This window comes from Hyperolius riggenbachi, chromosome 7 (genome assembly GCF_040937935.1).
Source record: "Hyperolius riggenbachi isolate aHypRig1 chromosome 7, aHypRig1.pri, whole genome shotgun sequence".
In the NCBI taxonomy this organism is placed as follows: domain Eukaryota; kingdom Metazoa; phylum Chordata; class Amphibia; order Anura; family Hyperoliidae; genus Hyperolius; species Hyperolius riggenbachi.
The window spans coordinates 105,868,382-105,895,372 of NC_090652.1; the positions used below are offsets into that span (position 1 = coordinate 105,868,382).

The window sequence follows — 26,991 nt, forward strand, 5'->3', positions numbered from 1 at the left end:
TGCTGCCCACTGTACGATTATTTTCTGCTGACATGCTGCCCACTGTACGATTATTTTCTGCTGACATGCTGCCCACATTGTGATTATTTTCTGGTGAAATGCTGCCCACATTGTGATTATTTTCTGCTGAAATGCTTCCCACTGTATAATTATTTTCTGCTGAAATGCTGCCCACTGTATGATTATTTTCTGGTGAAATGCTGCCCACTGTATGATTATTTTCTGCTGAAATGCTGCCCACTGTACGATTATTTATTACAAGTTCATTTATTGGACTCTTGAAGGATCCATATAATAGATATTAGATAACTGGTCAGTTTATTTAGTAACTTTCTGATACTGTGGTATTATATTAATGTCAGATAGGGGGTGACTTTTCACATTTTTCTTGTGCTAATCCCATATGTACAATAAGGCTCTTTGGTCTTTTTAAATATTTTATATTTTGTGGATGTTGATTAATAAAAGTAAACTTGCATTTTTCTAGATATACATTTTCTCTTCCCCTCCTTTTGGTTTTGAAATTGTTGCTAAAAGGTCTTAGACCTTGGGAAGTATATAGTTGTATGTGAATAATTGGACCTAGGTGTGTACAATTCAAACATGCATACACACAAAATATCCAGGATATACCGTATATTTATTCACATATCTTGCTTATCATTCAAAAACTGCTTACTCCTTTCTATACATCAGTAACTAACTCCCATCAGTTAAAAAGGAACTAAAACCAAAATACTGTAACATAATGAACACAATTGCTTATTGTTTTATAATACCAATTTATAAATGATTTAGTCAGTGTTTGCCTATTGTAAAGTCTTGCCTCCCCCACATCTAGTTTCTGAAAGTGATCACAGGAGGCAAAATCTTTAGTACTGGCAGGAGATATCTGTGGAATGTTCGTTACTGAGAGTACTAAAGCCAGTATGGGGGAGGGGGGGAATAATACCGCAAAATAAACAGCCTACAGTAAGCCTCAGAGGTAAGGCCAGGCTACGTACCAATATACAGTAATCTATCGCTATAGGAAGTGTTTCTGATGCTAAAACCAGAATATTTAATGTAAAAGTGGGTATCCTGAATAGTTTACTGCATTCTGCTCTATGTCTTTACAGTTCCTCTTTAACATAATAATGGTGTGTTCAAAACGTTCAAGAGAAGCTTTAACTTTGTTTAAATACAACAGAACAATAAGTACAATTCCTAAGAAATCCACAACTCTTTTCTCATCATATATTCAGAGTGACCTTAAAGGGGAACTGAAGAGAGAGGTATATGGAGGCTGTCCTGTTTATTTCCTTTTAATCAATACCAGTTGCCTGGCAGCCCTGCTGGTCTATTTCTCTGCAGTAGTATCTGATTAAAACCAGAAACAAGCATGCAGCTAGTCTTGTCAGATCTGACTTATAAGTCTGAACCACTGAAACACCTGATCTGCTGCATGCTTGTTCAGGGGCTATGGCTAATAGTATTAGAGGCAGAGGATCAGCAGGGCTGCCAGGCAACTGGTATTGTCTAAAAGGAAATAAACATGGCAGCCTCCATATACCTCTCTCTTCAGTTCCCCTTTAAAAGATATCCTTTTTTTTCATAAACCCAGGGGCGTAGCAATAGGGGGTGCAGAGGTTGCAACTGTATCGGGACCCTCCTTCAACCACAGTATTAGCTCTCTATTGGTCCTGTGCTCATTATAATCACTTCTATAGATACTTTGAATAGTAGTAATCATTAACAAACTGCTCCCCATCCCCTTCTTGCACCTCTGACACTGTAGTTTCCATTGGCAGGTTTAGGACCGCCGTATGAATTATGTATAGCTTGCTTGGGGGGCCCCAATGTAAAACTTGCACCAGGGCCCGCAGTTCTTTAGCTACGCCACTGCATAAAGCTTAGGTGGCACCATGTGCAATACCGTATTAGAGTTCTGGTTCATCTCTCTCATCCCTCCCTCTCCTTCCTCCCCCCCCCCCCCCCCCCCCCCACACACACACACACACCCATATTCTGACCAGCCTGACCTATTTTGTACAGTATAATCTATCCATACCCCTAATATCAAGAACTCTAGTTTTATTGTACATGACCTCGCCCACCTTTGGAGTATCTAAAAATCATCTGTGTCTTTAAACTCTGCCCATAAGGCCCAAATCTCAACTATCTTTTGTGCTTTTTCTTTTTTAGTTAATCTAATTTCCTCCATATATGTATTCAATTCTTTTCACCCAATATTTCACCGGGGGTCTTTACTTTGTGTATATCAAAGATCTGACCACATTGAGAAGATGCATTAATAGTGCATTTTTGTAACGCCAGAGGGGGTATTATGTAGGAGTGCCTTTCCTGCAAAAGACAGCCCTTCCCTTATTAGGCTACCGACAAGCTTGGGGGTACATTCGAGGGTCAGCATAGAGTGGGGTGCAGAGAGCGGCTCCAAGAGGACACAGAGGAATGTCATGGAACAAGGGAACATGACTCTGTGTCCCATTTTCCCTCTTAAAATCCGCCTTGGGCACACTTCAATTGATAAGCATCATGAAGTAGTTGTGTGCGTTCCGTAAAGGACTTGTCCAGTCCTGTTATACTCTTCATCCATTTGTGCCCATCTTCCCAAAAAGGTTTGATCAGGTCACATTCCCACCAAATATGATTGCAGTAAATGTGCACAGCTGTTTATTAAACCTCCATAAACTTTCAGACTATACTGGACACCATTTATGGAGGTTATCTGGGGTTTTGTACCACTGCATAACAATTTTATGATTTTGCTCTTAAATTTTGGAGCTCACTGAGCCTATATTTGTGAGTGTTACCTAGAGTCGTCACCCATTCCTTCACGGACCGTAGGTCAGTCATCTTACATTGCGCTTCAAACAACCTGCATAGATAGGAGACTTCCCCCTCAATGTTATTAAAAATTACCTTTCCATATCAATTTTCAGCCAACCATAAATTTCCAAAACTGTACGTAAGCATTACCTTTCAAGCCTGGTGGTGGTGACTGGATAGTGTTCTGGGTAAGGGCTCAGCCTCTAACACAGGTTACCAGGGTTCAAAACTCAGCTCTTCGTGTTCAGTAAGCCAGCACCTATTCAGTAAGGAGATCCACTGCCTCCTGAGCGCACCCCTAGTGGCTGCAGCTCTGGTGCTTTGAGTCTGCCAGGAGAAAAGTGCAATATAAATGTTTCGTGTCTTGTCTTGTCCTGAAAGTCTGTTTGCTGCACAGGTTTTTCAAGTAAATAGCTGCACAGAGCAGAAACAATGGTTACTGTATTTCCTACCATTGCACTAATTGGGCTTGATTCACTAAACTGTGATAACTCAAATATCACACCTTATCAAAGATCACACCTTATGAAAAGATATCACACCTTATTAAAGATATCACACCTTATCAAAGTTAACAGGCCTTATCAGAGTAGCATAGCGAGCGCTACGAGCTTATGCCTGCTAATTGGCAATGGCACTCGTCCTGCCCTGAGTTCCTGCGGGTTCGTAGCGCTCGCTGTGCTACTCTGATAAGGCATGTTAACTTTGATAAGGTGTGATATCTTTTCATAAGGTGTGATATCTTTTCATAAGGTGTGATATATCACGGTTTAGTGAATCAAGCCCATTGTGTGACTATCAGCAGCTCTGACACTCCCAAAACTAAAAAGGCAGAGATTACACAGAGGTTTTTACTATTTTGTTTTTAGAAACAAAAGTGAAGTTTCATGTTAATTGGTCATGCACTATTGTCCTTTCTCCTCCCCCGTGTTAGTTGCGGTTAGGGTTAGCTGAGTTGAGATGCAATCCTCAAGGCATTCTCTTCTTTGAAGTTAGCACTGTCTGCACACCTGTTGAGCCAGAGTCCATCTTCAGCTCACTTCCTGACACAATAGTGCATGGAATGTTCCTGTTCGTCTTCAGCCTCACAAATGTCTTGGAGCTGAAAGTAGGCTTTGCTTTTGTTCCATTGTTTGCTGGTTTGACGTGAAAGCTAGTATGTGGAGATTTACAATTCGGTGCTCTATCCAGGCCTTCTCCATGGGAGCTGTAATTCTTTAACTTAGTAAGCTGAAATCAAATTGTAATGATTAATTCAGAAAACTGGAAATGTGAAAATAATGCCATGTCAACAGGACCGGGTGGCCCATGACAACAGATGAGGCAGCTTCCTCAGACGGCATTGGCCCTGCCGCCGCCCTCCCCCCACGGACGCATTATAGCTAGTATACTGTCCCCCAGTGTCTGCTCCCCCCTCCCTTCCTCCCTGCGGCTGACACTCTGTTACCTTGTGAGCCGGTAGTCTCTTCCTCCGTTATAGAAGACGTCTTCAGTCACAGGCAACAGCGCGACCAGGCTGCTGTACAGAGTAAACAGAATAGCGGTTCCCCTGGTAATGGCAATTTACTTCCTGTATATCGCCGCTGAAGTGAACCGCTATTCTGTTTCTTTTGTACAGTAGCCGGGTCACGCTGCTGCCTGTGACTGAAGACGTCTTCTATAACAGAGGAGAGTGGCCGGGACAAACATACAGGAAGCGGCCTCTGAAGGTTACAGAGCAGCCGCGGGGAGGTAGGGGGGAACAGACACTGGGGGAAAATATACTAGCTATACTGGGGCAACTATACTAGCTGTTCTGGGGCAACTATACTAGCTGTTCTGGGGCAACTATACTAGCTATACTGGGGCAACTATACTAGCTATACTGGGGCAACTATAAAAGCTATACTGGGGAAACTATACTAGCTACCTATACTGGGAGCAACTAAGCCTGGCTACCTACCTACCTATACTGAGGGTGAACATTTTTCGGTGCTGTGCGATCATCAGGAAACCGGCCCTGCATGTCAAAATATCTCTAACAAGTCATGCAGGCTGCTGGGTATGGTGACTGTGTGATAAGCACTGTTGTTTCAGGGCCCGTTTCCACTATCGCGAATCCGCATGCGTTGTCCGCATGCGGATTTGCATAGCCAATACAAGTGGATGGCCCTGTTTCCACTTGTCAGTAATTCTGAGCGTTTTTCTGTGCAGGAGAAATCTGCACGGAAGAGCCGTCAGAATTCGCATCCCGCACACCGCTATGCGAATCGACGCTAATGTATTTAATAGGGAAATCGCATTCGGTTTTCTGTTTGCTTATTTTACCGCGATTTCGCATGCAAAGTAATGTTAAATCACACAGGCAGTGACATAGTTAAAATCACATCAATACTCACCTATGCGAAATCGCGGCAAAATATGAATGCGGAATCGCACCTGCATACGATTTCGTCAGCGGGGGATCCGCGGCGATTCCGCACCGCACAAGTGGAAATGGGCCCTTACAGGTCTAAGATTTTAAGTTAAATTCTAACAAGGAGACCAAATACTGAGATGTTATGTCCTCTGTATCTATGAGGGTTTTCTTTTCATAAGTTCATGTATCAGACAAGTCAATATTTTGTATTGATATCCATCTGATTCAATGAAAGAACATACAAGTACACCAAACCCTCAACATGGCACTCTTAAATGTTAAGACTCTCTGTAAGGAACTCACTGTAAGGCCTGGGACCCTCTGGACAGCACCCTCTGGTCCTTAAGGGGGCAGAGGGTGCTGGTCCAGAAAGGGTTAAAATCGCAGGACTTCCACGATTCAGGAATTTACAGTGGGGCCCAGGCCAAATGTATGTGTTGTTTAGTTCAGATAAAAAAAATTAAGATTGCAATAAAACTTGATTTAAAAAAATTGCATTGTTTATAGACACTGGCCCTTATTCAATCACGGTAACTTTTTCTCCAAAGTTTTCACCTAGGAGATCATTTTTCATCTTCTCTTTAACCACTTAAGGACCAGGGGATTTTTGTTTGATCTGTGCTGCGTGGGCTCTCCAGCCCGCAGCACAGATCGTGATTTAGGCAGGGCGATCAGACTTCCCCCATTTTTTCCCCACTAGGGGGATGTCCTGTTGGGGGGGTCTGATTGCCGCCTATCTGTGTGGCCGAGCAGAGGGGGGGGGGCTCCTCGAAGCCCCCCTCCACAGCAATTTTCCTCCCTCCCTCTCCTTCCCTACCTCTTGCGCTGGCTGTGGGCGGCACAGGACGGAAATCCGTCCTGTACCGCCTCTAATAGGCTTTAGACTATCAGACAGCGGCGATCCCCGGCCAATCAGAGGCCGGGGATCGCCGATCTCCTTTACGGCGCGGCCGTATGGATGTAAACACGGGATTTCTTCCCCATGTGTTTACATTTAGCCTGCGAGCGACGAACGGAGGCTCGCAGGCTGTTCACGGAGACACCCTCCGTGAACTGACATTGAACGGTTTCCATGGAAACACCACTTCGACCTGCCGACGCCTAACGGTATTAGGCGGTCGTTAAGTGGTTAAAATACCTTTTTAGCATTTTCTAATTGTAAAAATACCAAAATGTAGTTGAAAAAGCAGTATCAAAATTATTTGGAGTATTTACTTGCTTGCTGGTTGGCAAGGGCATTTTATTGGCAAGGTGTGAAAATATCACCTAGGAGAAAACTCAGGAGAAAAAGTTCATTGTGCTTGGACCCTTGAGAGAAGTTACACTGAAAAGAGGAAATACACTTTAAATTTCACTTTAGTTACCTTAGAGGAAGGGACCTCAAATGACCATGACCTTTTGTCCCAGTAGTTCTTTCGGCAAGGATTTTTCTTTGACAATGGGGAGTTTTCTTTTCGGGGAATAATGGGTGGCAGGTTTTCAGTGCTGAATGCCTTCCTTTCAGGTGTAATGCGAGCATGGGAACACTTCACAGGACACTTGGCACCACTGCCCTCTAAGACTGGCAGTGTGGAAAGGCCACTTCTTGCCCTTAAGGTAAATGGTGACTCAGCTTCCCCAACCCTGGAGCGTCTCCTAGCGGCAACCAGAGAGATGCTTCTTGTTCCAGACGCTATTTCATCCAGCACATCTGGGCTCATCTGGAAGACTGATACTGAGTGTCTCCGACTATCATCTAAAGGATGGGAGACAGGCCTGGAGGTCATATCTTCTTTAGGAGGAACATTATTAATCTGTAGAAGATAAATTAAGGCAAAGCCAATGGTAATGTAAAGCCATTTCCAGAAAGGTGCATATCTTCAGGGCCAATCAAAAGACTTGTTATTTTTTGAGTAATAGTTATTATACCTAATATCTAAAGCAGTATTTCTCAACCTGGGGTCTGTGGACCCCTGGGGGTATTTTGGTACTGTCAGGGGGTCCCCCAGGAGCCACAGACAAAATGGGGGATCTCGCCCCCAAGTGTTTAGCAGCGGAAGTCTATCAGAAGGGCTATGACAAAATAGCACCCAAAGGCCAGCACTGTAGTCTATTTGTGTCTCCAGTGTTGGGCTCCAGCCGCCATTTTCCTGTAGCCCTGCTCTGCCTGTCAGCATAGCGCAGGAGATTTGCAGCCAGAGCTGCAGTAATGGAAGTTGGGGAGCAGCATTGGAGGACAGAAGAGGAGTCACCTGCTAGGTAAGTACTTAATTTTTATGTTTAGGAGCTATCACTGACGTCAGGGATATTAGGAGGCACTAACTGGGAGTAAAGAGAAAAAAAAGTTTAAAAGGGAACTCTGCCTAATATATTTTATGGGGGCAATGCTGCCTAATGTGTTTTTTTTAAGGGGAAAAATACCTAATTATATATATTTCTGGGGGCAACAGCTGCCTAATTATGTGGGTTTTTTTGTGAGGGAAATGCTACGATTTTTTTGCAATTTGTGGAAAACACTGCCGCATTATGTGTATTTTGGGGGAAACCGCTGCCTAATTATATGTTTTTTTGTGCGGATATATGCTGCCAGCCTGCCACATTATGTGTATTTTGTGAGTAAATGCTGTCTAATTATGTGTATTTTGGGGGAAGCACTGCCTAATTATCTGTATTTTGAGGGAAATGCTGCCTAACTGTATATTTTGTGGGGAAACACTGCCTAAACATGTATTTTGGGGAAAACGTTGCTTCATTTTGTTTATTTTTGGGGAAAACCGGTGCCTAATTATGTGTATTTTATAGGGAAAATCTGCCGCATTATGTGTATTGGGGGAAACCCAACTAAATCATATGCAACTTTTCTCAGATTCATTTTTTCATCATTGTTTCTGGAGACTTATGCTGAAAGAATTTTTTCCCACAGTCAGTACGTTGTTAAAATATGACAAGAAGAAAGAACAGCAACTTCACACATCATCAGGATAAAACTTAAAGATTCACACCTGTGTCAACAACTTGGGCTGTGAGTTGCATCATTATCATCTTCTCAAAGGAAGGAAATGCTCTATATGAATCTTGTAGTCTGTCATCATTAGAGTCAACAGCCTTACATGAACTATGCAATGACCATATAATTGCCATCAAGCTAGCACAAAGGATGTGCTGTGTTATTATGGAAAGTAATACATTATAGAAAAGAGCAGCTTTACTGACACCTACTTGAAGAATCAAATCAAATATAGCTTTATTAGCATGACCAAGATTCTTACAGGCATTGCCAAAGCAGGGGGGGATGAGGGACATGGAACAGGGTGGGGTAGGGGTACAGTGGGTTAGCAGTTCATGGGCATTTTTAGCTTTACAGTTCATTTATGCTCCTCTCAGTCTGTGGCATGCTGTGACGTAGTGTGCAGCGATTGTCACTGTGGATTCTTCTTCTCCTAGTAAAATGAAGAGTTTTCTCTCATCCTCTAATGTGTGAAAGTCTAGAAATCTTTCCATCAATTTCTTGAAGAAGATTTCCTTGGTTGCATTATCTTTGCAGTATATTTGGGGTCGTGCAGCAGGAAGTGATTTTCATCCTCAAGGATCCAGACTCAATTTGGAGGTTGTGGGCACTCAGTCTGTAGATGCTCAGGATTTTCCTCTCTTGTGAGTTTTGGAGGAGATTTTCCAGGTATGGAGCCATTTTATATGCTTGGTGTAGGGATTAGTATATGGTTACCTTTTGTGCCTGTTTTATTTCACTCCTCCATTTATCTACATAGTCCTCTTTGCTCTTGGCTGTGGTGTACTTTATCTGGGCTCTTGTAAGGACCTGTGGATCTGGGTTTAGGGGGAGCAGAGAGTTAACCACTTCTTTCAGGGCACATGGCTTTTCTTGGTCTTCATAGTGCAACATGGTTTTGTTGTGGTGTGAGTCAGGGTATCTCTTCTGTAGATGGGCCTAGCATGACATCACTCTCTTCTGTATCTCAAGCAGTAGTGGGAATCTACCCAGCTCAGCTTGGCAGGCATTGTTTGAGGTACTCCGATGGACATGGAAGAATCTAGATTGTAATTCTAGCAAGGAATTCTCTGAACATTTAAAGGATCAAAACAACACCAGACCTTCTAAATTCAGCACTTCACAGTACGGGCCGGCACTAATACATTCAGAAACTGGCAACTTCTATATGATGTCAAAGATACACTGGTCAGGAAACCTAAACAGACCCATCATTACAGGAATAAACTACACAACTAAAGTATCTGTTTCGAATTACATACAAATTCAATTTAAGAATGAATTTACAGTCCTATATTATTCATAAACTGAGGATTGCCTGTACATGCTGCTCGGCTGTGAGACAAACAGTGCATCTATGCAAAGTTTGTGACAAAACTGTCATTTAAAAAGATGTGTAAACATTTAGAGAACAGATCAGGTCAGGGCCCGATCGCGCAGGCTACTTTTCCAACTCGCTCCAATTGCATTGTGTATCAGTCAGGAATGGAGCACGATTGCGGTGAGAATCGCGTCGGCTGATTGCAATTCTGGAAAAACCGAATTGTGGTAGTGGAAAATGAACACTGCGATTTACAGGATCACAGCCAGTCGAAAAGGGGCCTCAGTGCCTGCTGAATGTAGTTCAACCAAAAGAGGCTTGCTAGCTCAACATGGACATACGACTTACCTCACTACAACCCATTTGTGCCGGAACCCTCAGATGGTGAAACGGTGTCAGAAGGCTCATGGAAGAATCTTGTCTTGAAGGCTTTAATCCTGGAGTGGATTTAGCTGTCCTGTATCCGCTAAAATAAATATACATGCACATGTACTTTCAAATAAAATAAAAAAGTTTATAAAAAATGTTTACACTAGCACATATACAGTATTTTACAGAGCTTAACCACTTCAGCCTGTGGGTTGTTTTCACCTTAAAGGGAAGGTTCGGGGAGGGCTGTAAAAAAATAAAAATAAAAATCCACTTACCTGGGGCTTCCTCCAGCCCGTGGCAGGCAGGAGGTGCCCTCGCCGCCGCTCCGCAGGCTCCCGGTGGCCGACCCGACCTGGCCAGGCCGGCTGCCAGGTCGGGCTCTTCTGCGCTCCAAATGCCGGCACTTCTGCGTCCCACGCGGACGCGCTGACGTCATCGGACGTCCGCCGGGCTGTACTGCGCAGGCGCAGAACTACTGCGCATGCGCAGTACAGCCCGGCGGACGTCCGATGACGTCAGCGCGTCCGCGTGGGACGCAGAAGTGCCGGCATTTGGAGCGCAGAAGAGCCCGACCTGGCAGCCGGCCTGGCCAGGTCGGGTCGGCCACCGGAGGCCACCGGGAGCCTGCGGAGCGGCGGCGAGGGCACCTCCTGCCTGCCACGGGCTGGAGGAAGCCCCAGGTAAGTGGATTTTGATTTTTATTTTTTTACAGCCCTCCCCGAACCTTCCCTTTAAAGGAGTTATTTCGCCAATGAGGAAAAAAATAAAAAGTGGTTTATGCATAAACTATTAAACATCCTTCTAAAATAGTGTAAAAAGTTTTTTTTAAAAATAAATGGTTTCATCAATACAACATGTAATGTAAACAGTGACGGATGACGGACTGGGAGGCTAATCGGTACTTATCCGTTAGCCGGGTGCATCCTCTAGGTGGCGCTAATTACTATTCCCCCTCCAGGCCGACATGGATAGTAGGGAAAGATGTAACTCTGGTGGAGTTTTGTCGCCACCTAGAGGATGCGCCCGGCTAACGGATAAGTACCGGCTAATCCATTTGTTAGGGGTGTTTTTATTTTTACTTTCATTTCACAACCACAACGCCTGCCTACCTAGTTTTCAGTGGAGCCAGCAGGAATCGCCGTTATAGCTATAACGGCTGAGCTCTGCTGAGCTCCTCAATATGTGTTTACATTGTTGCTAAGCAACCAGACAGCAGGAGCAGGGAGTCATTTGTACACAGAGTCATAAGCTGCTGGGAGAATCAGACAGAATCAGTCCCATCTACACCATATGATTCTTTGTCAGTTTCGATTCAATTTGATTTGATTCATTGATTCGATTTGATTCAATCTGACATGTCCGATTCATGATTCGATTCAATTTGATTAAAATTGAATCGAATCATGAATTGGGCATGTCAGATTGAATCAAATCAAATCAATGAATCAAATCAAATTGAATCGAAACAGACAAAGAATTATATGGTGTAGATGGGACTGATTCTGTCAGATTCTCCCAGCAGCTTATGACTCTTTGTACAAACGACTCCCTGCTCCTGCGTCTGGTTGCTTAGCAACAATGGGCTTGATTCACTAACCGGCGATAAGCCGGTTAGTGTGCCTTATCTGAGGTTAGTGTGCCTTATCTGAGGTTAGTGTGCCTTATCTGAGTCAGTGTGCCTTATCTGAGTCAGTGTGCCTTATCTGAACTTAGTGCCCCTTAAGTAGCTTTGTGCATGCTAAAAGATGCACAAAGCTACATCGCGCACTGCATGATAACATCGCACCCGCTATACTGTACATGATGCGACCTAAACTCTGTGAGTGGAATACAGAGGCTACCATCTTCATTCCCTTTTAAACACAACCAGTTGCCTGGCTGTCATGTTGAGCTTTTGGCTTTAGCTGTTGTTGAGCCAATGGAGTCAGACCGCAGTCAGAGCATCAGATCTGCATTCGCATTCTGGACCAGTGATTTAAAGGGGCACTATGCGAAAAATTGTAAAATTTAAAATATGTGCTAACAGACAAATAAGTATTTTTTTTCAGAGTAAAATGATCGATATTCAAATATTCATATATATTCTTATTTGTTTATTTTTGCACATATTTTAAATTTTACAATTTTTCACCATAGTGCCCCGTTAAAGCAGTAGGATTAGCCATACTATGCCAGGGAAAAAAACACATATATAAGTAGATAAATATTTGATCTACTTGCATAACACATGTATTGTACTGTCCACGTTTTGATTTCAGTGAATTTTATATAGTAAATGAAGAGAATTCTGTTCCTGGTGGGGGCCATGTATTTTGCTCTCAGCTGAGGCTAAATACTGATGTCATTTCTGCCCTTATCTTTTTTTTCTTTTCTCCTCTAATTGCTGAGTCACCTCAGCCTTGCTTGTAAACACAAGTGAGCAGGGGATCAGCTTTCAGATAAGCAGCTAGACAGGGAAATAAAGGTAAGAGGAAGAATATATTATAGATAAAAAGAACCCCCAGCATGCAACTGTTTGGCACTGACTACTAAAAGGCCAGTGCTCCTAAAGTATGTGATAACTCCAAATCATAACAGCAGAAAAAGTTTTGAATGCAGGATTAGCATCTTTATAACGTAATACACTCAGACCAGTTGCTGTTGAAATTTGATTTTAATGGTTTCAATCCCGCTTTAAAGAGGAAGAGCATCAACACAGAAGTCAGGTGACTGACATTATTTATTAGAGAATGAAGATGGCAGCCTCCCTATTCCTCTCACTTCAGGTTCCCTTTAATGTTTGATACAGAGGTTCAGTTATCACCGCCTGGACTGCATTGGGGATTTACTTTTATACACAGGGAGAATTGTAATTCTTATACATTACACGATAGGGAATATGTGCAATATAATTTAACATAAAATAGAAATTTCTCAGAGAAAAATGCTTTACTTTTACTATAAATTACTTTTTGTCCTGTGTTGCTGTTGCTTTACAGTCAGCAGTAAAATGCTGACAGATCTGACAGGTTTTGGACTAGTCCATCTTCTTGTGTGGATTCTCAGCATTTCCTTTATTCTTTATAAAAGCATTCCCTGGAAAGTATTTATACAAAGATGCTGGCCTGCCTCCTTATTTGTTTCCTCACTATTTTTGCAGTTGGCTTGAGCAGCTGTCACTTAGTAAGTAGTTTTGTAAATAAAGAAACTCCTGAAAATCCCTTATAAGCAGATGGACTAATCCAAAACCTGTCAGGTCTGTTAGATTTTCACTAGCTACTGATAGCAACATAGGAACATGGTCATTTATAGTGCATTTTATTCAGGGGGAAATCTACATTTTATTTGTATGTATTTTACATTGTTACAATATTTCTGCATTAGTTGTCTCCTGTGTTGGGTTGGGGACAGTGACCTGAAGATAACTTCTCATTAGGACAGAGACTCAATCTGCAAAACACCTCAAGACTATTTTCCGCCATAGACAGTGGTGTAGCTAGAGATCATGGGGCCCCATAGCAAAACTTTTTCATGGGGCCCTCAGATGTAGGCACTCTTAGGCAATGCCACCTGCCCCTACTCTATGGATATGAGTTAATGGGACAATTTACATTCTCACGCAATCAGCACTGCACATAGTTCATGGGCACTGAGACAAAGTCAGATGTTTGAGAAACACAACAAAGTTAATGGTGAATACATTATGTACCACCTGGATCCCCTATTCCCCAGGGCCCCATAGCAGATGTTATGGCTGCTATGGTTATTGCTATGCCTCTGGCCATAGACATGTTATTATGGGCCCGTTCACACTGCACGCGTTTCCATATGCGTTTTGGAAACGCGTGCGGGGGGGGGCGACACGCAGGACATCAGACATTGCATAGAGTGCAATGTCTGATGTTCACACAGCATGCGTTCCGGACCTGTGCGGTCCGGGAACGCATGCTGCACGCAGATTTTACAAAAACGCGCGGCTGTCCCATTCACTTTTCAGTGATGGGATCAGCCACGCAACGCATACGAACGCGGATGGCGTGCGTTCGTACGCGTTGCGGTCCGCATGCGTTGCGGTCCGCACTTTGTAGTCTGAACGGGCCCTATGTCTATGGTCACACAAAGGTAATTCGGTGATCCGGCCATCACCGGACCCCAAATTACTTCTCTCTCCGAGTTGCAATGACTTGGAGGGGGAATAGTAGTCAACTGCACTGCCTACACCGACCTCTGCCTGTATTTTGAATACTCTCTGCCTGCCGCCTGCACCAACCTCTGCCTTGATTCTGACTACTCTCTGCCTGCCGCCTGCACCGACTTCTGTCTGGATTTTGACTACTCTCTGCTTGCCGCCTGCACCGACCTCTGCCTGGATTTTGACTACTCTCTGCCTGCCACCTGCACCGACCTCTGCCTGGATTTTGACTACTCTATGCCTGCAGCCTGCACTGACCTCTGGTTGGATTTTGACTACTCTGCCTGCCGCCTGCACTGACCTCTGCCTGGATTTTGACCACTCTGTGCCTGCAGCCTGCAATGACCCTCTGCCTGGATTTTGACTACTCTCTGCCTGCCGCCTGCACCAACCTCTGCCTGGATTTTGACTACTCTGCCTGCCCCCTGCACCGACCTCTGCCTGGATTTTGACTACTCTCTGCCTGCCGCTTGCACCAACCTCTGCCTGGATTTTGACTACTCTCTGCCTGCCTTATTTGTACAGTTCCACAACTTTTTAAGTTTATTCATGAATTTAATTAATTCAACAATATTGTGTTCGTCTTTATTTATACGCAGGAAGTCTACCAGGCTTTTATTCTGACATATTTTGGTGAGTTATAACTTAAGAATTGGAGGCCTTAACTTCTTGAAAAAATTTACCACTTTTGACAGAAATGCACCGCCAGGGAGGCTAAGCAATGCAGAGCTTTGCGCTCAGCTAGGCTCTGCGCGTCACTCCCGGGGGCGGAGCTTGCAATCTAATTCATTATACTGAATGGGATGGCCCGGAAATGCAGGTAACCATGTGCTGCGGTTCAGCTGTGTCCAAGCAAATGAGAGGAAACATCAGAGTGCAGTCTATGCACTCTCTGATGTTCCTGCGATCGCGTTTTCATATGCGTAGCTGAAAGCGTGCATATGGAAACGAGCCCTAAGATATGAATTCATTATTTGTCCTATAGTACAAGTGCCTGGGTGTGATTAGCAGATGACTTAGTACAGGGCTTCCCAACCATGTCCTCATGTACCACCAACAATGCATGTTATATGGAAATCCACAGAGGTTGTTAGGGCCCATTCACACTTGAAAGTGGCAAAACGGTAGCGCTTAATACTACCGTTTTGCGTGGGTGATTTTACCCAGATTAGCGTGGTAAAATCACTGTACACTCTCGCAATTCCTGACGATCGTAATCAGCGCTTTTATAAGCACTGTATCGTGATCACTCCAGAATCATGAGAAAATGCTGCAGGCTATACGTTTTGCAATTTCCGTTAATCTCAAAACACCCAGCAATCTGCGGCAATCACAGCAGTGAGATCACTGCCATATGGTTACAATTGGGAATCACCCGCTAATTGCCCTAGTGTGAAAAGGCCCTAAATCTTCTCTGTTGAGACATTAATTAAATCATCTCTAAGGGCTGGGGCACACCGAGCGGGTCTTTTTGGTGTTTTTGCAGCCGTTTGCGGCTGCGGATACGCTTGGTCAATGTATCTCAATGGGGTGGTTCACACCAGAGCGGGAGGCGTTTTGCTGAAACGCATACTCCCGGGGTGAGGCATTATTTGGATTGCGGAGGCGTTTCTGCCTCCAATGTTAAGTATAGGAAAAACGCAAACCACTCTGAAAAACGGCACTTCAGAGCGGTTTGCCAAGCGTTTTTGTTACAGAAGCTGTTCAGTAACTGCTTTACTGTAACAATATATGAAATCTACTACACCAAAAACGCTTCCCAAAACCGCAAAATGCTAGCTGAAACGCTACAGAAAAATAAGAAAAAGCGTTTTAAAATCTGCTAGCATTTTGTGGATCTGCTAGCGGGTTTTGGTGTGCACCAGGCCTGAATGTTTGTGGTTTTCTGCAAAACATGCACTGCTGGGGGTACTTGATGACAGGTTTGGGAAACCCTGATGTAGTAGATCTCAAAAAAGTACCTGACCGTTGCCAAAATTAATGCCCTCATTATAAACCACCAACGATAATTGAAAGAGCCTGGAGTCATATGAGGTCTTCAACTATTTTTATATAACACAGCGCTATATTAGTGTACAGGTGCTAAGATAAGTATCTAACCACTGCATAAGAAAGAAATGTTCACCATTGTACTACCTGTCTAAGTCAGGACTGCAGGGAGAAAAGGTTAATCTTGTGTGGTTTGCGGTGCTTCTCCTGCTGTTGGCTACTCCTGTATCAAGGTGTCCGATGTCCAATTGCAGCAGAACACCCCCATATTTCTCTGGCTGCATTCTAGTATGTAAGAAGTCATCCTAGAAGAGAGAAGTACAGTCATGTAACACACAACACCTACAGTTCATATGCTACATTCAAATATAAACAGTTTCCATTTAACCTCTTGAGGACTATGGTCTTAAACCATATACCCCCCCTCCCCCAAGGCCATTTTTTACTAATAGGGCCACTGCAGCTTTAAGGCCTCGCTGCAGGGCCATACAACTCAGCACAGAAGTGATTCCCCCCCTCCCCCACCTTTCCGCCCACCAACAGAGCTTACTGTTGGTGGGCTATGATTGCTCCCAGGATGTTTATTTATTTTTTTAAGAAATATTATTGTATTTTTTTAAAATAAATAACTCAATTTTTTTTCCGTAGATCGCAGCGCTGTACAGTAAATAGACGGCGGTTTTGGCGTCTAACAGTCTCCTAGCAGCGATCGCCGCTGGGAGACTGATGGCAGAGCGGAGCTCCGTCATTCATGCGGAGATACGCGCACTTCGGTGGGAGAAATCTGCAACCCCCGCCCCTAGCACTTCATGCTAATTGGCATGGAGTGGTCCTGGGGCTGCCGCGCTGCTCACGCCGATCGGCGTGGAGCAGTCGTTAGGCAGTTAAGGCTAAAATCCAAACTTACAGCTATACACACATCATCACAGACAGCATTGTGATTTTCTGCATTCTATCACCGCTGCAGCTAGTCATGGACACGGAGACAAGGAGCAGCCCACTGATGACATCATGTGGCCTCTCATATAAGCATCTGGTGTACATAAACAACCTCTACCAATAGCAGTACAAATCCTCCCTCTAATAGGCAGTTCTTCTTTCAAACATGTAACAGCGTACGTTTTTATCACCATAAAGAGACCGACTCAGCGAAAAAAGGATGGAAGTTTCCAGCGGCCAATAGTGTATCTTTTAACTACTTAAAGAGCGCTCCATGCCAATGGGCGTGGCCGCGGCAGCAGCCCCAGGACCGCCTAACGCCAATTGGCGTCAAGTCCTGGGGCTCTGTTTTGCAGGAGGAGATTGCGTGTATCTCCTGCTCGGGGGAGCAGAGCTCCACCCCCTCTTCAGTCTCCGAGCGGCAATCACCGCTCGGGAGACTGTTAGACGGCGAAACCGCCGTCTTTACTCATTGTACAGCGCTGTGATCGGCAGCAGTGCTGTACTGGGGACAGCCGTGTGACACGGCTCTCTCCTCCTGACTGTCGGCGGTGATCGGCTGTCATAGGCTGAAGCCTATGACAGCTGATCACATGGATTGGCCAGCGGGGGGAAGGGGCAATATAAACAATATAAAAAAACAGCAGAATTTATTTAAAAAAACGATACATCTTAATAAAAAGAAACAAACAAATAAACATCCGGGGGGCGATCAGACCCCACCAACAGAGAGCCCTGTGGGTGGGGAGAAAAGGAGGGGGGAATCACTTGTGTTATGTGTTGTGCGGCCCTGCAGCTTGGCCTTAAAGCTGCAGTGGCCATTTTCACAAAAATTAGCCTGGTCTTTAGGGGGGTTTTCCACTGTGGTCCTCAAGTGGTTAATTAAGGAAAAACACAATCACAAATGCATTTCTTCCCAATTTCTACTACTGCGATACCGTTGTGATCCGTTAGGTGTACGTCGCGATTGTGGTGTGTTTTTGTGCTGGAAAAAAAATGAGCTGGAAACTATTTTCAATTGCTGAATTGCTTTTTCCTGCATTTCCAAACAAAGTATAGGACCTCAATCACACAGAGAAAATCGCATTGCAAACGGATCACACTAATAATTCCATTAGTTCCATTGTACCTAGCGCTTTGCGATCCATAAGCGATTGGGATCAAATCACAGAGCAATGGTAATGGAAAAGTGGCCTCAGAGACATTCAAGTGCTGCACAATCACATTTTTATAGTACCTATATATGCTCCATAGTTCTTGTTAGAGGCACTGATCCTATACACTGTATATGAAGGCCATATCAATCAGTCCTGCACATATTCTGGCATGTCTTTGTGCAGGACCAATCATCAATATACTGTAGCTTCCTACTATCTGCCCCCCTATTGTAGCCGGAAGACTGTGCTACGGATATTATGGGCCATATCCTATTAACTTTTCTCCTGAGTTTTCTCTAAGAAGATATTCTCAAAAATTATCAATAAAATACCATATTTTTTGGAATATAAGATGCACTTTTTCCCCCCAAAAATGGAGAGAAAAGTCACTGCATCTTATATTCCAAATACAGGGAGTCCCAACTTATGAAGGCCCGCTGATACGAACCAATGTGATGTCGGGGACTCCCTGTGTTCTCCTCCATTCCCTCTGAATAGATGAAAGCAGCAGTAGCACGGCTCACCTAATTCATCGGAGCCCAATAGGTGTGGGGAGAGGCCAGGCACTGGAAGAGGAGGTAGCTGCAGGGCCAGGGACACACAATCTAGGCTGCTATAAGGGGTCCATACACTGGTCAATTTCAGCCATTGATCAGAAATCAATTCTATCAACTTCCCAGATCGATCGATTTGTGGCCAATTTTGATCGATTTCGATGGATTTGATCTATCTGACAGAATGGAAAATCTAGGTCGATAGGCTGCTGGCAGCAGATCGATGGCCCATAGAGTTGCATTGGATCTAATGGTCCAATAATGCATTCAGATAGATTTCCAATAGATTTCATTCTGAATTCTATTGGAAATCTGTTCCTAGTGTGTGGCACACATCAGATAGATTCTGGTCAGATTCGACTTGACAGGCATCTGACAAAAATCTATCTGATGGTCGAATCTGCTGCAAATCTATAAGTGTATGGCCATCTATAGACCGAAGGCAGAACAGCAGAGCCATTGTAAAAATGCATGTAGGTTGGTTTGGCATTCATGTCTAATCAATTACCTTTCAGGAAATTGATTTAAATAATTGATTGCCCTTAATTGATTGCCTTGTGTACTAGCCCTGACAATACCTAGATCATGCATGAAAGCACAGTACAAGCCATGTTTAATGGTTTGTCATGAAACAGTTTAGATGTTTATGAACATCAAGGCCAATTTGGCCTAAAAGTGTGGCAAATTCAAAAATGTTATGGTGGTCAACAGAAAAGGAGGTGTTAATTTGTCAACCAATGGGAATGATCGTGTTCTTTTGACAACAGCTTCAGATGGACCTCTTATCCATTTAGAGCAATTGATCCAATCTTCTTTTATACGTAAGGCACAGGAAGTGAGACGGAGAGAGCTGTAAAAACCTAACTGAGGCGTGAGTATTAAAAAACCTGCTGAGATTATCCAAAAAGGATGTCTAAAGAATTTATACAATGCTAAGTAATTGCAAGATTACATTTAGAACTAGATACACGGTGCACCTACCCAAAACCCAACCCTGTAGACACAGACATGTCATATCATGTGACAGCTTTTTTAGCTAGTCTAAAGACAATCTGGCACTAGCTGCAAATAATAATGTTAGCTCATTACTAGTAATCATGTTTTTCAGAAAAATCTGTTGCTGCAACTCTTATCTATAGGAACTGAAAGTCACAGCTATTAAAAAGATGATATGCATCTCGTCTCACCAGAAGAAAGCCCAGAAAAGGCTGTTGTTCTATTGACAACTAAAGAAGTTTGGTATGGCTCAGGATCTTCTAAAGTCCTCTACTCCACTATTTATTCAGTCCTCTGTTCATCCATCCTAGTCTGGTACACCTGTTCCTCTGCTAGCGATAGATACAAATTACAGAGGGTTATCAGAGAGGATCGTTGGGAAACCCCTTCCCAGACCAGACCCCCTTCACCACTCCAGACTGCGCCCCAGAGCAATGAGGATTGCCAACGAGCCAATACACTCAGGCCACCATTTCTTCTACTGTCTTACTTCCTACTTTGACAATTCCAGGCACAACCCGGGCAAACTTGGTGAATAAAAACTGTTTCTGAGCAGGACTGTATCACTGATGTTCTGCTGCCCATATGACACAGGCCTAACCCTGCTACAGGATTATGGCCAAAGCTATTTGTATTAATATTTTAGTCTGTTCTGAGAATGATTTATGATACATCCCAATTTAATGTGGCCTGCCTAGCAAACCTCATTGATTTTTATCACTCATTTTTTCATAAGTGATAAAAGTGATTGCATGGTTTGAAAGGCAACTTGTGCATAATAAATAGGTTACATATTGGTCCACGGGGAGAAATATTGTTATTGTAAGAACCTTGTTAGTAGTGCAAACATAATAATCCTCCTCCGAGAATTAGAGCACATTTCACTCCACACACTGCAAAGCTAAAGTCAAAGAAGGAAAGCATCTCCGCATATAAGGAAAGCATCTCATATAGAGAGCTCACCCTGCTCCCACTGATAGACGGCTCACCCTTCTCCCGCTGATAGACGGCTCACCCTGCTCCCGCTGAAACTCCTGGGTCCCCTCTGAGTTGTAATAACTCGGGGAAGACACGTAATTCAGAATCCGGCTATTGTCGACACCTGAATTACAGTGATTTTGGGAGAAATCTCCCTGTACCGCTATAGACCAACTGTCTCTTTGCTTTATCCCTTAGATAGTACAACCAACCTCATCTCTTCATTACTAAACATCCGCGTTGGCCAGAGGGTTGTCCAAAGAGCTCACATGCTCACCAGCAGTGGGTGTAGTAATAATGCAAAGGTGGATGTACAGTAGTGTTTTGTGGAGGGGAAAGGATTTGGTACCCTTGAAAAACATCCCCCGCTGAGAGGCATATGGTAGCTAGCAAAAAGAGCTGGAGGAACCTACATGCTTGTCAGATTGCAGTCTACTCAATGCACATTCAGTTGGGTCAGAATGTCACATCCTCCCCTCCTCCTTCCTACATTGCCTAATGCCATACAATCACATGACAGAGAGAGAGGGGGAAGGACAGTAACTGGCATGAGACCTGGTAGAGTTCCTGTGACTTAACCACTTCGCATCCAGACCTTGTTTTCAACTTATTGACCAGAGCAGTTTTGACAGTTTAGCTATGTCTCTATTTAATCAGAAATAACTTTATCCCTACTTATGACACAGAAATGAAATATATATTGTTTTTTTCAAGACAAACTAGGCTTTCATTGTATGCCATTTTTTTCCCCTCAAACAATTTTGTTTTCTATGAATTTTAATGGGAAAACAAAGAAAAAAATAGAAAAAACATGTATTTCTCAGTTTAACCAATTCCAGTTTACAAATTAAAAGTGGATAACTGGTAGTAACAGAGGCGCCAAATTAGAATAAAACAATTAAAATCCATTTAAAAGGAGGGGGGTTGGTGGTTACCACCCTCAGGTATATAATGACCAGCCAATCACTATAAATAAACAGTAAAATGTATTATAAGCTCTCCAGGTATGCAACGCGTTTCACGGGTCAAAAGCCCGCTTCATCAGGCAATCAGTGTTGGAGATACATAAGCTGTGTCAATCTGAGGGCCCAGCACCTACTGTCACAGAGTGGAGAGCTTATAATAAATGTTACTGTTTATTTAGAACGACTCATTGGCTGGTCATTATATACCTGAGGGTGGTAACCACCAACCCCCCTCCTTTTAAACGGATTTTAATTGTTTTATTCTAATTTGGCGCCTCTGTTACTACCAGTTATCCATTGATCTAGTCCACCCTGGGTGGAGGGGTGTATCCCCATTTTCCTATCTACAGAGAGCGACTTTTTAACCACTTGATGACCCACCCTTTACCCCCCCTTAAGGACCAGCGTGGTTATTAGTGATCTGTGCTGGGTGGGCTCTACAGCCCCCAGCACAGATCAGGGTGCAGGCAGAGAGATTAGATTGCCCCCCTTTTTTCCCCCCTATGGGGATGATGTGCAGGGGGGGTCTGATCTCTTCTGCCTGCGTGTGGCTGGCGGGGGGGGGCACCTCAAAGCCCCCCTCCGCGGCGAAATTCCCCCCTCCCTCTCCTACCTGTCCCCTCCCCGGTGATCCGGGCTGCACAGGACGCTATCCGTCTTGTGCAGCCAGTGACAGGACGTCCCCTGTCACATGGCGGCGATCCCCGGCCGCTGATTGGCCGGGGATCGCCGATCTGCCTTACGGCGCTGCTGCGCAGCAGCGCCGTACAAATGTAAACAAAGCGGATTATTTCCGCTTGTGTTTACATTTAGCCTGCGAGCCGCCATCGGCGGCCCGCAGGCTATTCACGTAGCCCCCCGCCGTGATTTGACAGGAAGCAGCCGCTCGCGCGAGCGGCTGCTTCCTGATTAATCAGCCTGCAGCTGGCGACGCAGTACTGCGTCGCTGGTCCTGCAGCTGCCACTTTGCCGACGCACGGTATAAGCGTGCGGTCGGCAAGTGGTTAACATCTGAGTGGGGTCAGGTCATAATTCTCCCCACCTGCATATCCAGTGGTTGCCTTTGTGGTAACCCAGACTTGTGAGTATATTACTTGTATTCTTTATGTTATATCTCCTTTTTCATGACATACTACACTATATTGGGTTCTCGGTTTTCACTTTCTTGTATCCTTCCAAGCTACAAATAAAAAGTGCTACTGTAGATTAAAAAACACAAATTTTCTTTGGCTATTCTTACTGCTTATCACAAAACTTAGATTATGTTCCTGTCACAATTTATGGTGAAGATATTTGATTCTGAAATAATGCTACAGAGTGTGTTTTTCACTATGAAATGAGAAAATACAAGTATTTTTAATAGTAAAAATCAATCTCATTAGCTCAGGAAACTTATATTCCCATTCACCAATTAGTCCTGCATCAGATAGTGCCAGAAATGTGCACAGGAGCAAGCCCAATCCTACACAGCACTGCTTCAATACAGGTCAGTAGATCTACTGACCTGTGGCTTAGATGAAGTCCCAGACGACATATATCTACTGACCTGTGGACGAAGTGGTTAAAGGAGCAAGCGAAGTATGGTCTGGTTTAAGTTGAGGAGCAGAAATGCAGACATCAAACCAACAAACGATTCCGGTGATAACTTTAATGACTATCTGTACATGGTTTATTGCAAGCTTTTGAAGCATTATGTTTCTTTTTCAGGCATTATTGTACGCTTCTGATACAGTTCTGTATAATGACTGAAGAAGAAACGTAACATTTTGAAAGCTTGCAATAAACCATGTTCAGTTAGTTAGTCATTAAAGGTATCACTGGAATCAATGTTTGTTGGTTTGATGTCTTCATTTCTGTGACTTAAAGGAACCACACCATGGGAAATCATGTTGAGGTTCACTGCTGGTACCACTATGTGTGACCATTGGTCTGATTATATCCAATTATGTGGCAGATTTGTTTAAAGCATCAGTACTTTTACACCTGAATTTTACTTTTCTTTCATCTTACCTTGGACAAAAGAGACTTCAGATGCTCTAACTGCTTAATTTTCCCAAACTCATCTTCATGAGGACACAAAAGGTGGAGGTCCTTCAGTTCCTCTGGATCTTGGACCTTCTCGTCTAAAATTAAAAAGCACCACATCAAAGTCTGAAAGAAGAACTGTCTGTGTTCCCCATAGCAACATGTCGACATATCTCTTTCATTAAGTGGATAAATGATCAATCACACTTTCCTGACCAATCAGTGCCTTTATCATCATCAGGTTGACCATGACCAGTCAGAAGTTTGTGTACTTCTGATGGCCTACATTTTGGGTATGTAAAGGTGCAGATGAGCACAAATGCCATTTCACCATATGCCCTTGTAATGATGTATGCTAATATCTTTATTTTAAAGGGTGGCTCCATTTTAATACAAAATATATAATAACATATGTCATCACTATACAACTAATTTTAGAACAGAATGCCATTGAATATTATCTTTCAACTGTAGGCACATTCTAAAACCTTTTAAAAAGGGAAACTTGCTGGAAACCATAGCAACGGTATAGAGCCTGGAGTTAAAGATACACAAAATTCTCCTCCCCCATTTGTCTCTCCTGTCTTTTAGCTACCATTCCAACAACTATGTTGACCCCACTTTCACCAGTATATGTAGGCAGGTGTATATGTGCCCAGTATATGTAGTCAGGGGTATATGTGGCCAGTATATGTAGGCAGAAGTATATGTGCCCAGTATATGTAGGCAGGAGTATATGTGCCCAGTGTATGTAGTCAGGGGTATATGTGCCCAGTGTATGTAGTCAGGGGTATATGTGCCCAGTATATGTAGGCAGGAGTATATGTACCCAGTATATGTAGGCAGGTGTATATGTGCCCAGTATATGTAGGCAGGTGTATATGTCCCCAGTATATGTAGGCAGGGGTATATGTCCCCAGTATATGTAGGCAGGGGTATATGTCCCCAGTATATGTAGGCAGGGGTATATGTCCCCAGTATATGTAGGCAGGGGTATATGTCCCCAGTATATGTAGGCAGGGGTATATGTCCCCAGTATATGTAGGCAGGGGTATATGTCCCTAGTATATGTACGCAGGGGTATATGTCCCCAGAATAGGTAGCCAGGTGTGCCCCCAGCAGGAGGGGAGCAGCGCAGAGAAGAGGGAGAGCTGTGGGATCAAACAAAACAAACACAGAACATTTATATTGCGCTTTTCTCCTGGCGGACTCAAAGCGCCAGAGCTGCAGCTACTAGGACGCAGTAGCAGTGTTAGGGAGACTTGCCCAAGGTCTCCTACTGAATAGGTGCTGGCTTACTGAACAGGCAAAGCCAAGATTCAAACCCAGGTCTCCTGTGTCAAAGGCAGAGCCCTTAACCATTACACAAACCAGCCACCAATAATCAGCGGGAAAGGGGGGCCATCTCCCCCCTCCTTCCCTCACCTTAGGGCTCTCCCTCCCTTGCCCTTTCCTCCAGAATGAAGTCTTGTGCGGGTGGCTGGCAGGCAGCGAGCGGAACTTACCTCCGTCTCGATGCAGGCGCGGGATGGATTCGCCGCTAGTTTGGTCTAGTCCAGACCAGAGAAGTGGCACCAGAACTTCCGGCGCTTGGAGCTAGACGGAGGTAAGTTCTGCCCACTGCCAAACGCCGCACAACACTTCTGGAGGGGAGAGCGAGGGAGGGAGAGCCCTAAGGTGAGAGAAGGGGGGGGGGGAGACGTCCGCCCTTCCCCACTGTGCCCACAGCTCTCCCTCTTCTCTGCGCTGCTCCCCTCCTGCTGGCCGCACAGGCACGCGGCCAGGAGGGGGGGGGCAGCTGCCCGAATTTGCCATATGTGCGGATGCCCATGACTGTCTACTATCATATCACCAGTTCATTGTGTTAAGCTCTGAAACTGTCACCTATTAATATTTCCTGAAGACGGATGATCTTCTCACAAAGGCATCTGTAGTGCTGGTAGTTTAGGATCACAAAGTCTTTATAATAGAACAGGTTCCCCTTCAGCATGGATCTAGACAGTAGTTCAGTGTTAGAGACTTGCAGCTCTTGGACTCTTCTTAGCAGTCTAAACAGCTCTGCCCGGTCACAGCCGATCTGCTCAGGAATCTGCTCCTCCAACTGATATGCCTTCAGTTTGGTTCTGGCCCAAAGTTCTTCCAAAGATGCCTGTAAAAGAAAGACGATAGAGGAACTTGTGCAAGTCCATACGCCATGCAAGGGACCACCAGCACCATAAAACACAACTTGGTATGACTTCATGTTCTTGTAGGACCAGACAAGGCTCAGGATCCGACTATTAAAAAATGGGTGCTGCAATAACATCCAATCAGTCAAGTCTTAAAGAAATTAACCCTGACTGTTCATTGGAAGGAGCAATGCTGAAGCTGAAATACTGTATTTTTCGGACTACAAAATGCTCCAAACTATAGGACATACCTAGATTTAAAGGACAAAAACCAGGGGAAAAAAATATACTAAACCTGGTGCATCCATGGGCGTAGATGTTCTTCCCCCCCAATTATTGTGTCCTCCTCGAGTCCCCTTTGTGTCCTCCTCCTGTCCCGCTTGTGTCCTCCTCATGTCACCCTTAGTATCTTCCTCCTGTCCCCCTTGGTGTCTTCCTCCTGACCTACTGGTGTCCCCCTGTCCCCCTCAGTGTCCTCCCCCATGTCCCCCTTTGTGTTCTCCTCCATGGCCCCTTTGTGTCCTCCTCTGTGACACCTTTTGTGTCCTCTTGTGTCCCCAGTGTCCTGCTTTGATCCCTCTGTGTAATGTAAGTAGCAGTGGGTGCTGCATGTATCACTCACCTGACTCGAGGGTGCCTGCAGCGATCAGCTGCCTCTCAAGGGTTCTTCCCCCAATCCTCTAGTGACGGTCACGTGCATAATGACACGACCAGGAAATGACAGCACTAAGGGTAAGAGCACGTGAGAGGAGAAGCAGCTGGTTGCCACGGGCACCCTCGGTTCAGGAGAGCGATACACGCGGCTGCTGCTTCTACTTACATTACACAGGGAGAGCGGAGGAGGACCCCGGGTAGTGCAGGGAGTCCTCTGGTGAAGACCCTGATGCTGGGAAGGATTGAGGGCAAAAGGAGGAGGGGGTGGCAGGGAATGAGATGGCTACATAATATCATGGAAGCAACAGAAATGAGCTTGGACAAGCTTTGAGAGCCTGTAGAGTGGCCTGGTGTGCTGTCACTGTGTTCCATGGGGTCGCAAAGAGTCAGAAACGACTGAACAGCCACTGAAAAACAACCTAAAAACATTGTATATCTTTTCAGTGGAACTGCCCTCTGCTGAGTGGATGTTTCTATAAATTGTGGACA

The 26,991-nt window shown here is 44.4% G+C and overlaps 2 protein-coding genes across 5 annotated transcripts in view; both read right to left on the reverse strand.

The window, feature by feature from the left end:
- CHST12 (carbohydrate sulfotransferase 12) overlaps positions 1-3,176 on the reverse strand; it is an 84,648-nt gene extending 81,472 nt beyond the window's left edge. Inside the window, exon 1 of the mRNA XM_068246757.1 lies at positions 2,980-3,176. The gene's annotated coding sequence lies outside the window, so the exon portion shown is untranslated. The remainder of the gene's footprint in view (positions 1-2,979) is intronic.
- Positions 3,177-3,666: 490 nt separating this feature from the next.
- The window catches only part of LOC137524517 (kinesin-like protein KIF19), a 232,123-nt gene continuing 208,798 nt past the window's right edge, over positions 3,667-26,991 (reverse strand). For all 4 annotated transcript variants that reach the window (XM_068244485.1, XM_068244486.1, XM_068244483.1 and 1 more), the window contains 6 exons: positions 25,565-25,829; positions 23,666-23,778; positions 16,214-16,371; positions 9,883-10,000; positions 6,592-7,020; positions 3,667-4,059 (listed from right to left, as the gene is read on the reverse strand). In XM_068244485.1, the coding sequence (XP_068100586.1) occupies positions 3,799-4,059; positions 6,592-7,020; positions 9,883-10,000; positions 16,214-16,371; positions 23,666-23,778; positions 25,565-25,829 (1,344 nt within the window). In that variant the 3' untranslated portion in view covers positions 3,667-3,798. The remainder of the gene's footprint in view (positions 4,060-6,591; positions 7,021-9,882; positions 10,001-16,213; positions 16,372-23,665; positions 23,779-25,564; positions 25,830-26,991) is intronic.